Here is a 13,777-nt window from a genome sequence, read left to right as displayed (position 1 = left end):
CATTTTAATTTTGGAACAAAAGAACAAGTGAGAGAGCAAAGAATCTAAAAAAGAGTTGTAATTTCCAGAAATAATTTTTTGAAAATATTAATAGCTAATGATCCTAAGAATCACTATTTTATCATGACGGTCTACTAAGTCTTTATTTTCCCTACTGCTAATTTGGGGACCCACCATCTTAGTTCAATTTATGTATTTACGAATATGTCTATCAAGCTGAAACAAAAGTGAAATTCCACTTCAAACATGCAGAGGTCATAGATGCTTTAGTAATACAGACATTTGGGACCTGAAATGTTTAATTCTGAGGTTTGCTCATTCATGTAATTAACTGCTTATGAAATATCTCTCATATGCCAGGCATTGTGCTAGGAGCTGGGAAATAGCAAAAATAATTATAGATACCTTTAACCTGAAACTCAAGGAAACATTTTTGTGCCACTAAGGAGCAGGGCTGGGCACTGAAGTGTGGGGGAGCATCTTCTTGTGGAAATGTCTTCTAAATGGCTTAAATCCCATGACATTTAAAATATTTTAACAGGTATTTCCTATTTTGTCAAATATGACAAAATACTACATAAGCCAGCAATAAAAGTTATTTTTCAAGTTACACATAATAACTGATGTTCTTAAGACTGATGGTCCCGCAGAAGACCAGAGGGAGTTTAAGAGTCTGCCTAGAACTGTAGCTCAGTAAGTACCAAGACAGATACCTCAGGAATCTCAAAAATAATGAGTTTACAAGCTGGCCTACTAGGACTTGCTATTTCAGTAAGGCAGCCAAAAGAGCAAAAGAGACTCAAATATGCTCTTTAAACTATGACACAGTCGATCACAATGGTCAAACCAGTTTCCTTTCACAGACAGCCAGAGTGTGTTAGGGTTTTCAAAACAGCCACCTCACTTGAAAAGCAAGAGGCTGAAGGAGCAATGTCCAAATCTTGTCTTGTGGGTCTGAATGCATACCCCTGCCCACCGCCCCCCAAAATATCCCTTCCCATTCTTTTTTCATGAATTCATAGGCATGGCCAATTAGAGGAAAGTGAAAGACTTTGGTATATGAAAAAATATTTGAGAGACTTTCTTTAGCACCCACTTGGTATATGATATTATTCAAGGCACTCCCTTCCTGCTAACAGTCATGTAAGTACTCAGAAAACCATCACCACACGAAAAGTAGCAATGAGTATCTACTAGAAACATATCTACTAGAAATAGGCTCAAGGGTCTTGGTAGCATTTGGTCAGACTTACATGTGATGCTGGATGAAGTGAAAAGTTTCTTTCCTAAGTTCCTTCTCTGGTCTCTCCCAAACCCAATCTTGGGTTAGTTATCTCCTAACACTTTCTCTCTGATAAAGACCTTAACACCACCTTTTTATAACTGGTGGATGACCAGATCTGAAATACTCAGAAGGAAACAGAGTGATGTCACCCTGAGCATCTCCCTTGGTATCTTTAGCTGTACAAAAATAATAAAGAATTACTCAGTGCCTGATACATCTGAAGCCTCCCTCTCAACTGGACTACACCTCCACTACTCCAATCTTATGGGTGCTGCTTTGCAATACATGCGTATTTCACATATATTATTGCACTTAACTCATACTAAGCAGATACCCAAGAATGCTGAATGCATGAGGACAGAGATTCCTGATTTGTTCAGGTTTACCAACCCCAAACTTATAACAGGGCTTGACACATAGCAGGGGCTACTACTAAATATGAGCTGACTGAACAAACAAATTAACCAGTAACTATGAGATACATGGACTAGGGTAATGTACATCTTCTTCTGCATGAGATTTCTACACATCAAAGGGATATCACTAAGGTCCATAACTATGAAATGTCAGTTTGTGAATCTGAGTGGCGAGGTTTCTAGGCTCCAAATCCAGCATTCTTTCAACTACTGTCTCTCCAACCCAGGGCATATGTACCCTCTTACAACACAGAATGTCAGGGGTAATGAAGCCATGGAGAAGCAGATCTTCCAGGAACAAGACTGACACTAGGGGCGCCTGGGTGGCTCAGCAGGTTAAAGCCTCTGCCTTCAGCTCAGGTCATGATCCCAGAATCCTGGGATTGAGACCCACATGCTCAGCAGGGAGTCTGCTTCCTCCTCTCCCTCTCTGCCTGCCCCTCTACCTACTTGTGATCTCTGTCAATAAATAAATAAAATCTTTAAAAAAAAAAAAAAAAGACTAAGTTAATTTAGAAAAAGAAATTATACATGCATACACACACACACACACACACACACACACACCAGTCATGGATATTTTGAGAACAGAAACACCTTTGACATCTGCTAACGGCCACATGGAACCTCGCCGGGTTCAAAGCGTCCATGCCTCTGTTCCTTCAGCCTTCCAGGCACATGCTAGTTAGCGAAGCACTTCGGCACAAAGCAAGGACCAAGCTCCCCAGCACCAACACACCTGGGGCTGAGCACTGGCTCTGATTCCTCTGCATAGCTGGAAAGGAGAGGTTGGTCCTGATCCATCATTGCAGCTGCCTCCAAATCCTACCGTCGTCTTCTCCCTCCTAGTCATTCCAGGACTTGGTAGTCCTCTTACTTTCAGCAAACAGGGCCATGAACTCATTTTTCATTGATGGAGGCCAGCATTCTCAAACAGGGCTACATGTTTGATGCAAAGCCAATACTTCCCATCACAGCTGTAAGGGTGTCAATTTCCAGCGCCCCAACTTCCCAATATTCTTTTGGCTAAAAATTGATTAGTCTGGGATCAAGGCTATCATGGAGGGACATCCATCCCAGGATGAAAGGAAGCTGTCCTCCACCACCTACCTCCCCATCACAAAGACCCTTCACCTATTTTACAGAAACAATGTATCTTTAGATCCTTCTCAACTGCCTTACCCCAGGGTGTCAAGACCTCAGGGTGAGTAACAAAGAAACAAATAAAAAGGCTAATGCTGTAGAGGAGGGAGTCTTCAGCATCTGGGTTGCAATGCCTTTTCTAAATCAGGTAATCTGCAATTCTTCATTTCAAATGACCTGAAATATTCAACTAGAAAGAGCCCTAAGGTCAAAAGGAAAATACGATACTAGGTTTCAATTTATATATATTTTTGTTACAGAAAGAAAGTATGACTGATAGATAAGACACTTTCAAGCATAAAAACAGATTAGATTGGGATAGAATTCTGTAAGGGAAGGAAAATGAATATGTGAATTTAAAAAGACAAAAGGGCATAAAGATTTTAACTGTTTAAGAAGAACTTCATGCATTTTTTAAAAACGAATGATACTGGGAATCCATTATAGACCTACTCAAGTATTTTAATGATGTAACAATTTAAAAGGTCAAGATTTATAAGATGCTGAAAAATGTCATCCTTTGCAACTGTTTAAACTTAAGATGAAAAGTTTTAGCAATCACGTTAAAAATGTGCCTAGGGTACAGACTTCTATAGGATTTGTTTGGAGCTACAGGAACAAAAAAAGTGTAAGAACACTGCTATAGACTAACCTTTGGAGACGTTCCAAGACGAAATAACAGAAAAGACAAAGAATGAACAATTTCCCACCTACCTAGTCGTGAGCTAGGATGGGTGGGAGATGGGGAGGGGATTAGCATTCTCTCCACCCTCTTCCTGTCCATCTGTTGAACATGGTTCTACAGCCAACAGTTTCTAAGCCATAGGACCAGGTTAAATAACTAATCTCAACTGCATTGCTGATGGGGCTATAGCCCTTGGCTGACAAGCTTGTATCTTACTTCCTAAGGAGAATTGCTACTTCTTGAGTACTCTTCTTTGTTTTCCAGAAAAAATTATGAGGCAAGCCGATGAAGGCTCTCTATTTTGTATTTTTCTTATCATAAGATGACAAATTTCACTGCTGGGGATGCAATATTGAATGTATCTATCTGACTGGCATTTCAGGTGTTAACATGCATTATGCAAAGAACTGGAGAGTTCTTTCCTGTGTAGTTGATGTTTTAAGCATGGCAAATGTACTGAGGAAGAATCCCAACAGGCACAGCTACGTACCCAAGCCCTCAGATACCGTGTCTTTCCTTCTTTCTCTGATTTCATACTCTCTTCTTCCCCACTGCCCTTTCCGTCTTGTCAGCCGCTCCTTTGGGAAGCAGAAGGTAGTCTAAATATGATGGATGAGGCCAGCACTTAATTCGGTGTCTACACTGTTTGAAAAATATTGACTTTCCGGTCCTCAAGCTCTCAGAGAGACAGTGGGGCTATTTAGAGTAGACATTAGACCTACTTTAAACCTACTCCCATTTAGTGTGAAGAGGTAAAGTTTGAGATAAAAGGTCTTTCTTTAGAGTCAGAAAGTTGGCTGAAAATCCCACTCCGCACATTTACCAAGTATGTTACTCAATTTCTCTGAATCTCAGGTTCCCAAAGTCCTTAAAATGGGATGCTGAGGATTTGAGACAAATATGCGTCAAGCACCTAGAAACGTACAGCACATAGTAGGCACTCAATAACCAACAGTTATTTAGATGTTTAATGTTCTTTAATGACTACTTATAATTAGCCAATAGTTCCCTCTTGGCATCACGTCAGCTGGTGGCATGTTTTTCAGTTTCCTTCTAGCCTCTTTTAAAATAAGTGATTTGAAAAATAAAATAAAATAAGTGATTTGGAAAATGACTACCTTTCATGTCTAAGTATGGGGTGTGTGTGTGTGTGTGTGTAAAATGTACCTGTCGTGCTAAAACTGGCAAAAGGACACAGAATGAGGAAAGCACAAAACCTGAGATTTCAGCTACAGCTTTTATAAACATGGCGACATACCCTGAATATGTTGCAAGCATTGCTGTGAAATGTGATTAAAAGTAAGCATGGAATCAATGATCGACTCTTTGAAAGGCTATCCAAATTTAATTGGTAAGCTAACACTTTCCTCTCATAGCATTAGCAAAGTTTTTGTTTGTTTGTTTGTTTGTTTGTTTAAGGATAACTAATATTGTAAGGCTGCGGGGGAGAATGGCACTCCCAAAATTCTCGCAGTAGTTGAAATGAGTATCACCTTTAGACCCTGAAGCAATTTGACAGCGGATCTGCAGGACTCAAAAAGATTCACATACTTAGGGGCGCCTGGGTGGCTCAGTGGGTTAGGCCGCTGCCTTCGGCTCAGGTCATGATCTCAGGGTCCTGGGATCGAGTCCCACATCGGGTTCTCTGCTCAGCAGGGGGCCTGCTTCCCTTCCTCTCTCTCTGCCTGCCTCTCTGCCTACTTGTGATCTCTGTCAAATAAATAAATAAAATCTTAAAAAAAAAAAAAAAGATTCACATACTTATTCAGAAAGGCAGGAATATATTCCAACCCAAACAGATTTATGGGTAAGGGCCTTCGTTACATCACAACTTGTAACAGTAAAAAAAAAAAAAACGAAGCCATGGGGCACCTGGGTGGCTCAGTTGGTTGGGTGACTGCCTTCGGCTCAGGTTATGATCCTGGAGTCCCGGGATCGAGTCCCACATCCGGCTCCCTGCTCAGCGAAGAGTCTTCTTCTCCCACTGACCTTTCTCCACTCATTCTCTCCCTCCCTCATTCTCTCTCTCTCACACATAAATTAAAAAAAAAAAAAAAAAGTCTTTAAAAAAAAAAAACAAAGCCAATGATGTCCACCATAGGAACTTGATTATACAGTACAGCCATCCCCTGGAATAGTATGCAGCTATTAAAAACAAGAAAAATTTTAAATAAGATGGGACTGTTAAGGAACAAGGTATAAAGCTGTATTTGGCTATGATTCCTAAATTGTATGTGCCACTGTTGATTCTCAAGGCGTAATAAGAGAAAATTTACAATCAAGAATGGGAATTACACATGATCAAAATCCATTCCACAGCTTGAAAGGACACAGTGTTAAAGACTTGCAACCCACGTCCTAATTTTAAAAAGAAGTGTGGGATGAGTACACTGCTGATTCAGATCCTTCTTATGAATGACAGGGATAGGAAACCAGATAATAAAGCTAAAAGTTCTATCTGCAATTGACATTCAGGCTCTTTAAACTTTGAATTTAATGAAGCTTTTGGGTGACTTTTATACCACATGCATCAATGATCTCTGCCTAGGTAATAAGTTTTGGCAGTGTGCAGTGATGAGAGAAGGTTGGAAAAGGTGACGACTCAAAACCTTCCAATATACACAATTTTGCACAGTGGAAGAGGAAATGAAACACTGTGAATATGAATACACACACACACACACACACACACAGAGATTCAGACCTGCATATACATAGTTAAAGCACAGAACACTTTCCCACCCCACTGCATGCGGAAATGCTTCAACACACACCACCTCTCCTTCCTGGGTTCATCTGTACTTACTAGTAGTTGGAAAACTCCTCGTTTATTCCCACCACTACCATGTCCAACCAAACAAGGCTAGAAAGCATGGCCAAAATTGCTTTCATGAACTTTCTTGCAGTTACTTCTCACATCAGTACTTCAAATGTCTCATCGAACCCCACAGATAAGAAAAAGAAAATGCCTTTGGACATTTACACATCTCATGTTACACACTCCTGTACTCCAGAAAAGGAGTAACCCAAATCCATGTGACTTGAAATGACATCTTTCTGCTCAGTGCTCCTCCTTTTGACTTGGCCTGTGTGACCGCAGCTCTATCTGCTTGCCTGCCAGCCTGGGCCCAAGGGCTTCCAGCAGCCCCACAGCGAAGCACGTTCCTGAAAACAGCCTGAAATTACATGAAGCCCTAATCATCTGAAGTTACTGTGAAAACACAAGACAAGACACACCTAAATTGCCACCTTACGGGTTACAATTCAAACTGAAAAGGGTCTACTTGCTTGACAGTATGCACTTGTTTGCAGATGTCACACTGCAGAGCAAACAGCTGGGGGGGGGGGTTGGTTGGTTTCTGGTGGTCAGTTTCAGGAAATATAAGCATTCTTAGTTCTGAGCTCAGGTTCCCAATCAATATAGGTTTTGGAGACTTAAATGTTTTCCAGGCTCAAGATGTGTTAATAACGACCTTAAGCATACCATCACTTCTGCTAAAAACATTTTCTACACTCAGCCCCAAATTACTTTCAGTTCGGTTAAACAAAACAGACAAGCTGTAATAAAAGGTCTCTGAGAAATGTGATCCCTTTCATTGGTCACCCAGGAGCTTTTCCTCTTAAATCTGCTGCTTCTGGGGGAAGGGGTGGGGGGAGAGCATCCAAAATAATGATGCCACCCAAAGCACAATGATTTTGTAAGAAAGTTGCCTAAGATAACTCTTCAGGATTTCCCAGGTTGAGTAATTGGAGGGACAGCTCGCCTCCAAAATTACTATCTGCAGAGGTTTCCCCAATGTTGATTTTTTTAAAAAGACGTCCTTTTTAATTATACTGCAAGGGCTCTGATTTTCACATCTCTAGCTGCTGCTGGGGATAGCTGAGAGCAACGCGCTAGGGCTGCGGCAGCCGCTCGGGCCAACTCCAGCGCCGGAGGGGCGGGCAGCCCACTCCCCACCCGATCCCACCCACCCCAGCACACGCGCGCACACCCGCGCCGAGACTGCGGTCCGGGCCGGTCTGCCCTAAGCTGGCGGCCGGGCCGGGACTCACCGCTGTCCAGCCGCGCGATCTGGGGCAGCCGGTAAGTGCTGACCAGCAGGTCGAGCGGAACGGCCACCGAGCTCCACTTCACATCCTTGAGGCTGCAGCCCAGCGAGGGCGCCGGGTCCATCTTCCCCGCCTCCTCCTGCCCCGCGCTCCCGCCGCCGCCGCCGGCACCACCCGCGCCTCGGCGGCCGCGACTGCTCGCGCTCGCGGTCTGGGGCGCGCGGGAGGCGCCGGGCACTCCGGCCGCGGGCAGTCCGGGGGCACGGCGGCTAACGCGGCCGGGAGGGAGGGGGCCCGCGCCCGGCTCAGCTACCAATGCGGGGCATGGCCGGGGCGCCCCGCGTGCCCTCAAGCCCGGAGAGGACTCGCAGCAGCCCAGCGGCTGCGGGCGGCGGCGGCGGCCGGGGTGGCTGCGGCGGCTCCCGCTCCGCCTCCTTCTCTGGCCCCGGGTGTGCAGCTGCGGCGGCCGTCCGCGCGCCTCCTCCTCTTACCCCTCCTTCCCTCCGCCTCGAGCTTGTGAGGAGGAGCCGCGGGTCTGAGAAACGCCATAGCAGCGCTCCCAGCACTGACCAACAAGGTGCGAGCAACGCCTGCGCAGCTCGGGGAGACGCCGCCTCCGCCTCCGCCTCCCCGGCGCCGCCCGCTCCGCCTCCCGCGGCCCGGCGGGCTCGGCTGGGCGTCAGCCTCCGGGCCGCGGCCGCCGACGCCTGCGGCTCGGCGCGCTCTCCAAGCTTTAGCTCTCGCTCCCCCGTCCGACGGTTCCCGCGCCCTGCAGCCTCCCGGGCGTCACCGCGCGCCCAGGCTCCTTCCTCGCCCGGGGCCCTTCCGGGAGCCCAGCAAGACCAGAGCGAGCTCGGAGTCCTTCCCCCCTAGTCGTGGCGTCGGGCACTGTCCCGTGCTACCCCCCACCCTGCCGCTGGAGTGGCTAATACGGGCCACAGGAGAGACCTCTTCGGCGTCCACCTCTTGAGAGTGTCATAGAGAGACCGGGAGGGAAAGGCAGGCGTGGAGCACTCCTTGGCGTTTCTCCCCCAACCCCACAGCTCTACCACTGGGGCTGGAAGTTAATCCTACCAGTCTACACTTTGCTGGGCAGCCCGGACAACGCCAAAGCACCGAGATGGAGAAGGGGGATGATGAGTGAACAGTGTCTACAGAAGGGAAGGTGACCGTTGGGTTCAGTACCTTCGTTGTATGAACTGTGATGCTGGAGACCGCGGGGTAGGAGGTCACCAACCCCCATAAACACGTCCAGGGAAAGAGCAAACTACCGGGAGCCTACTGGGGCCAGCTGTTTTCACATAATTTTCTCAGTTCTCTTCCAGTCTTTAAGGTCGGGATAATTCCCTTTTTCTAGATACGCATACCAAGACTTTAGGTACTTGGGCAAGATGACACAGCTTGTACACAGCAGTGCTAGGATTCAAATCCACAGCTTACTTTCCGTGGTAAATCGTTGTTTCCCCCAGTATTGCAGTATGGCCTGCTCTCTGCAGACGCAGCTCGGAAGGGAAAGGTAACGTCGAGTTCCTCTTTAAGCAGATCCTGACCTTTGTGTGCTCATCTTTTTTTTTTAGCATTATTTTACAGTAGCAGAGGTGAGTGATTACCAGGTGAAACGGTTGCATATCAACTCTTTCTGTTTTTCCAACACGTATCCAGTGTTTCGTGCGTGACACAGAACAAGAGCCTGCTTCTCCAACCCAAGGGAATTTGAAAACACCCAGCTGCCTTTCAGTGGGCTGACTTAGGTCTGTGCCAGTGAACAAGCCCTTCCATTAGCAACTGAAGAACAACACCGAGAATCTTCTACACCCACCTTCCTTGCCCTCTCACTTGAAGGCATTGGCCACAGTTTTCACAAATTTTTTTTGCTGAAAGTTTTGACCTCTGTGTCACGCACATCAATTTTTTGAAAAAGTCTTAGGGAAAAGTGAGAAATATCTTAATATATTATTTTACTCAGAATCACAGGCCAATTTAAGTTATAAGGTTTTGCTCATAGAAAGAAGAATTTTGAAGAAAACGCAAGAAATAAGGGGTGCCTGGCTGGCTCCGTGGGTAGAGCATATAACTCTTGACCTAGGTATCATGAGTTTCAGCCCCACATTGGGTGTAGGGTTTACTTAACAATAATAATAATAATTTTAAAAAATAAGGAGCTAAGTGCCAGCTAATTTTCTTCTATCCAAATTATTGTTTTAAAAAATTATTATTATTTAAGTGTTTGTTTTAATTCCAGTTGGTTAACATATAGTGCAGTATTAGTTTCAGGTGTAAAATACAGTGATTCAAACAATTCCATACATCACCCCATGCTTATCATGATCTAAATAATTATTTTTGGAAATAGAGTTCAGATTCCAAAAATGAAATAGGAAACATTTAAGAATGGGCAGGGTGGCGGTCCTTCAACTAGGTAAATCCTGAAACCTTATATGACAGAAAGACTTCTTTAAAAAAAAAAAAAATTTCTCCTGTTATGATATCCTCTTTAAAAGCTTCAAGGAGGGGCGCCTGGGTGGCTCAGCGGGTTGAGCCGCTGCCTTCGGCTTGGGTCATGATCTCAGGGTCCTGGGATCAAGTCCCGCATCCTGGGATCAAGTCCCTCGTAGGGCTCTCTGCTCGGCAGGGGGCCTGCTTCCCTTCCTCTCTCTCTGCCTGCCTCTCTGCCTACTTGTGATCTCTCTCTGTCAAATAAATAAATAAAATCTTTAAAAAAATAAAATAAAATAAAAGCTTCAAGGAATAAAATTCCCATAATTCCCTCTTATACCAGGATTGGTGACTTGTGACCTAAAGAGAAGATAAAAAGTAAAAAGATTAATACAGTCAACTTTTTTTTAATCAATAAAAGACTTACATTAGATTTGCTCTTATTGCTGACCTCAGAGAAAAAGGTTTCATTGTAATCTTGAGTATTAGAGGGAAGACACTTTAATGAGCCACAAATTCTTACGTGAGTCTTCCTGTCCTAGGAGAATGCTTACAGAAAGATCTTACGTGTGATATGGAGAGAGTTTTGGTTAAGCTGTAAGGAAAATCATTTAAGAAAGGGAATTTTTCCGCCTAGCTGAACTGCACTTCCACACATGGTATGAGGAATTATGTTTCTTAAGATTGTTGGACCAATACAAGCCATGTAGATAAAGGCATAACAACTGGGTGCAGGGACAAAACTTATAGGATCTGTAGGTTATTAAGAAGGGAGTATCTAAGAAAAGCTTTCTATAAGGCAAAATTCCATGTGCCGGTCCCTTTTCTCCTACGAGGTACTTATAAAATTGAGACTTGTGAGAGGCAACATATTATGGCGATTAAAAATACCAACTCCAGAGCCTGATGGCATGAATAGGATTAGTGCCTCTGTTCCTGTGTGGGATCCTGGGTAACTAGCTATTTCCTTCTCTAAAAAATGAGGGTAATTGCTATAGATTTGAATGTGTGTGGCCCCCCCACCCCGCATTCTTATGATAAAATCTAATCCCCAAAGTGATGGTATTTGGAGGTGGGGCCTTTGGGAGGGGACTAGGGGTATGAACCAGGAAGACACTCTCTTTAGACATGGAATCTTCCAGCACCTTGATCTTAGACTTGGCAGCCCCCAGAACCATGACAAATGAATTTCTGTTGCTTTTAAGCCGCCCAGTCTGTGGTATTCTGTTATTACAGCAGCTTGAACAGAGTAAGATAATAATAATAATGTCTCATCGGGTTGATATGAGAATTTTATCACTTAATATATGTGGAGCATTCAGAATAGTGCCTGGCACGTAGGAAGTGCTACGCAAGTAACTACTGTTCCTATGAAAAGAAGTAGTGGCTTTGAATGGGGGCAAATTTTAAAGAAAAGATGAGACAAACGGAAGAACAATTTATATGAACAAGGACTAGAGGAACATTCCTCAGATGGGAAACGGAGGTGGCTGCTCTAAGCTGTGCGACCTCACTCCCCAAATCAAGAGTCTGTGGGGTTAACCTTTTCCACAGTGAACCAGCCCTGCTACATAGCAGATCCAGGCAGTGACCTCGATGGCTCTTCAGATGCTGATCTAATGATGTTAGATGTTGATCTACCCAAGGCTGATAAACCCAAGGCTGAATCAGGCATACAATACTATAGGACTCTGTCTGAGGGACGCTTCACAGCTTCCCAACTGTGAAACTACTGTTTATACATACATAACTTGTTAATTCCCTGTATTATCAGCTTTGAAAGATAAAATTATTACATGTTGGTTTTCCTCATATCAGCGTGTCCTGGGGCACATCATATGTAGCAGTCAAGTGTGATATCAAAGTTCACAGCCGCAGTGGTTTTCTAGGTCTCTCAACTCTTTTCCCTTTCTCCCATCCAAGTACTAACCAGGCCCGACCCTGCTTAGCTTCCGAGATCAGACAAGATCGGGCGCGTTCAGGGTGGTATGGCCGTAGACTCCCTTTCAATTCATTTCCACACCATTGCCAGAGTTGACTTAAAAGTTACTCCCTGACCAAAATCCTGTACCATATCTGTATCCTCCTTGTCTGTGGAATATAATATAAAGCCTTCTGCATGATAAAAGAAGTTCTTCCCCTATGTGACAGTCTGCCTCCCAACTTCATTTGGGTTGACCACCTTCTGACACCCTAGGATCTAGCAGCAGTATCTTCCTGGAGTTGCCCAAAGGTGCCATGCAAAGGCACACCCTGGAAGAGGTCGTTCTGTCCCCATGATATGCCTTTCTCCCTTTCTCTTCTTGTGAAACTACTAGTCCGGCTCTGCCTACAGTAGTTCCCCCTTGATCCGTGGTTTCGCTTTCCGTGATTTCTGTGTCCCGATCAACTGCAGTCTGGAAGCCCATGATCCTCCTTCCGACCAGTGGTGGGAAGGTCAGTCGCAGCCTGTCCCTGTGTCTCAACCCTGCAAGGCTCACCTCCGTTCATCTCCTCACCAAGGCTTTTTAGTGTCTCACATCATCACAAGAAGAAAAGTGAGTACAGTACAATCAGAGATACTTTGAGAGACAGACTACACTTACATAGCTTATTGTAGGACATTTTAATAATTGTTCTATTTTATTAGAGTTGTTGTTACTCTCTTGTGGTGCCTAATTTATAAATTAAACTTTGTTGTAGGTGTGTACATATAGGAAAAAAACATATTCCCCAGTACTCGAGGGTCTGGCACTGCCCCTGGTTTTCAGACACCCACTGGCATCTTGGGAGAATCCTCTGTGAACGAGAAGGGACATCCTCCGCGATGCTGACCAGTTCTTTTCCTGTATCACCACTGCACCTGGCAATACCCCTTTTTAATTGTACTAATTGCGCTATGGTTTATTATCTGTTTTTATGTTACCTTTTGCTCCTAGACAGCAATTAACCTTGGCCGCTGGAAAGTGTATTTTATTCACCTTTGTTTCTCTGCCTCCTGCCTCCCAGCCTGGCACATGGAAAGTACTCAATGAATGTTTGTCAACTTGACTAACAAGCTGAGTCATGAGTCATCCTCTCACTCTAAATGACTTAACAGGTCACTGCATCTTGGAATTATAAACAATTATTATTCATTTATCGAGTCTAGAAAACAACAATGTTTACTACCAGATTGGCACCGGATTTTGTTCATTCACCTGAAAATTTGAATTTCATTGAGATCAAGATGTGCACTTTTGCCACTGAACTGGAGAGGTAGCTCTAGACTATCAGTTACAATATTTACTAAAACTGTTAGCATGTTGTTAGCTTATTGTTTGTTAATTTGTAGTCTCCCTTGGGCGCCTGGGTGGCTCAGTGGGTTAAGCCGCTGCCTTCGGCTCAGGTCATGATCTCAGGGTCCTGGGATCGAGTCCCGCATCGGGCTCTCTGCTCAGCAGGGAGCCTGCTTCCTCCTCTCTCTCTCTGCCTGCCTCTCTGCCTACTTGTGATCTCTCTCTCTGTCAAATAAATAAATAAATAAATAATCTTAAAAAAAAAAAAATTTGTAGTCTCCCTTGCAGAGACTTTACCTTCAGAGGGGTTTGCTTTACTGTCTGCAGCCTAGCACCTGGCAATCAGTAGGGATACTCTCTCAATAGATGAGAGAGACAGATAGATGGGTAGATAGATAGATCAATATTTCTTTCTTTAATCTACCTGTCTGTCTATCTATCTAATCTAGCTTATTGAGAAAATGGATAAGTGAAGTACCATGAAGAAACATATTCCATATGAGTA

At 44.3% G+C, this 13,777-nt stretch overlaps 1 protein-coding gene across 3 annotated transcripts in view; it reads right to left on the bottom strand.

The window, feature by feature from the left end:
• Positions 1 to 8,134, bottom strand: part of GAREM1 (GRB2 associated regulator of MAPK1 subtype 1) — a 202,630-nt gene extending 194,496 nt beyond the window's left edge. For 2 of the 3 annotated variants that reach the window (XM_044243205.1, XM_044243206.1), the window contains exon 1: positions 7,583 to 8,063. In XM_044243205.1, the coding sequence (XP_044099140.1) occupies positions 7,583 to 7,703 (121 nt within the window). In that variant the 5' untranslated portion in view covers positions 7,704 to 8,063. The other variant, XM_044243207.1, reaches the window with a different exon arrangement.
• Between the last annotated feature and the right edge of the window lie 5,643 nt (positions 8,135 to 13,777).

Source organism: Neovison vison, chromosome 3 (genome assembly GCF_020171115.1).
Source record: "Neovison vison isolate M4711 chromosome 3, ASM_NN_V1, whole genome shotgun sequence".
NCBI classification, from domain to species: domain Eukaryota; kingdom Metazoa; phylum Chordata; class Mammalia; order Carnivora; family Mustelidae; genus Neogale; species Neogale vison.
This window is presented reverse-complemented; position numbering and strand designations above follow the sequence as displayed.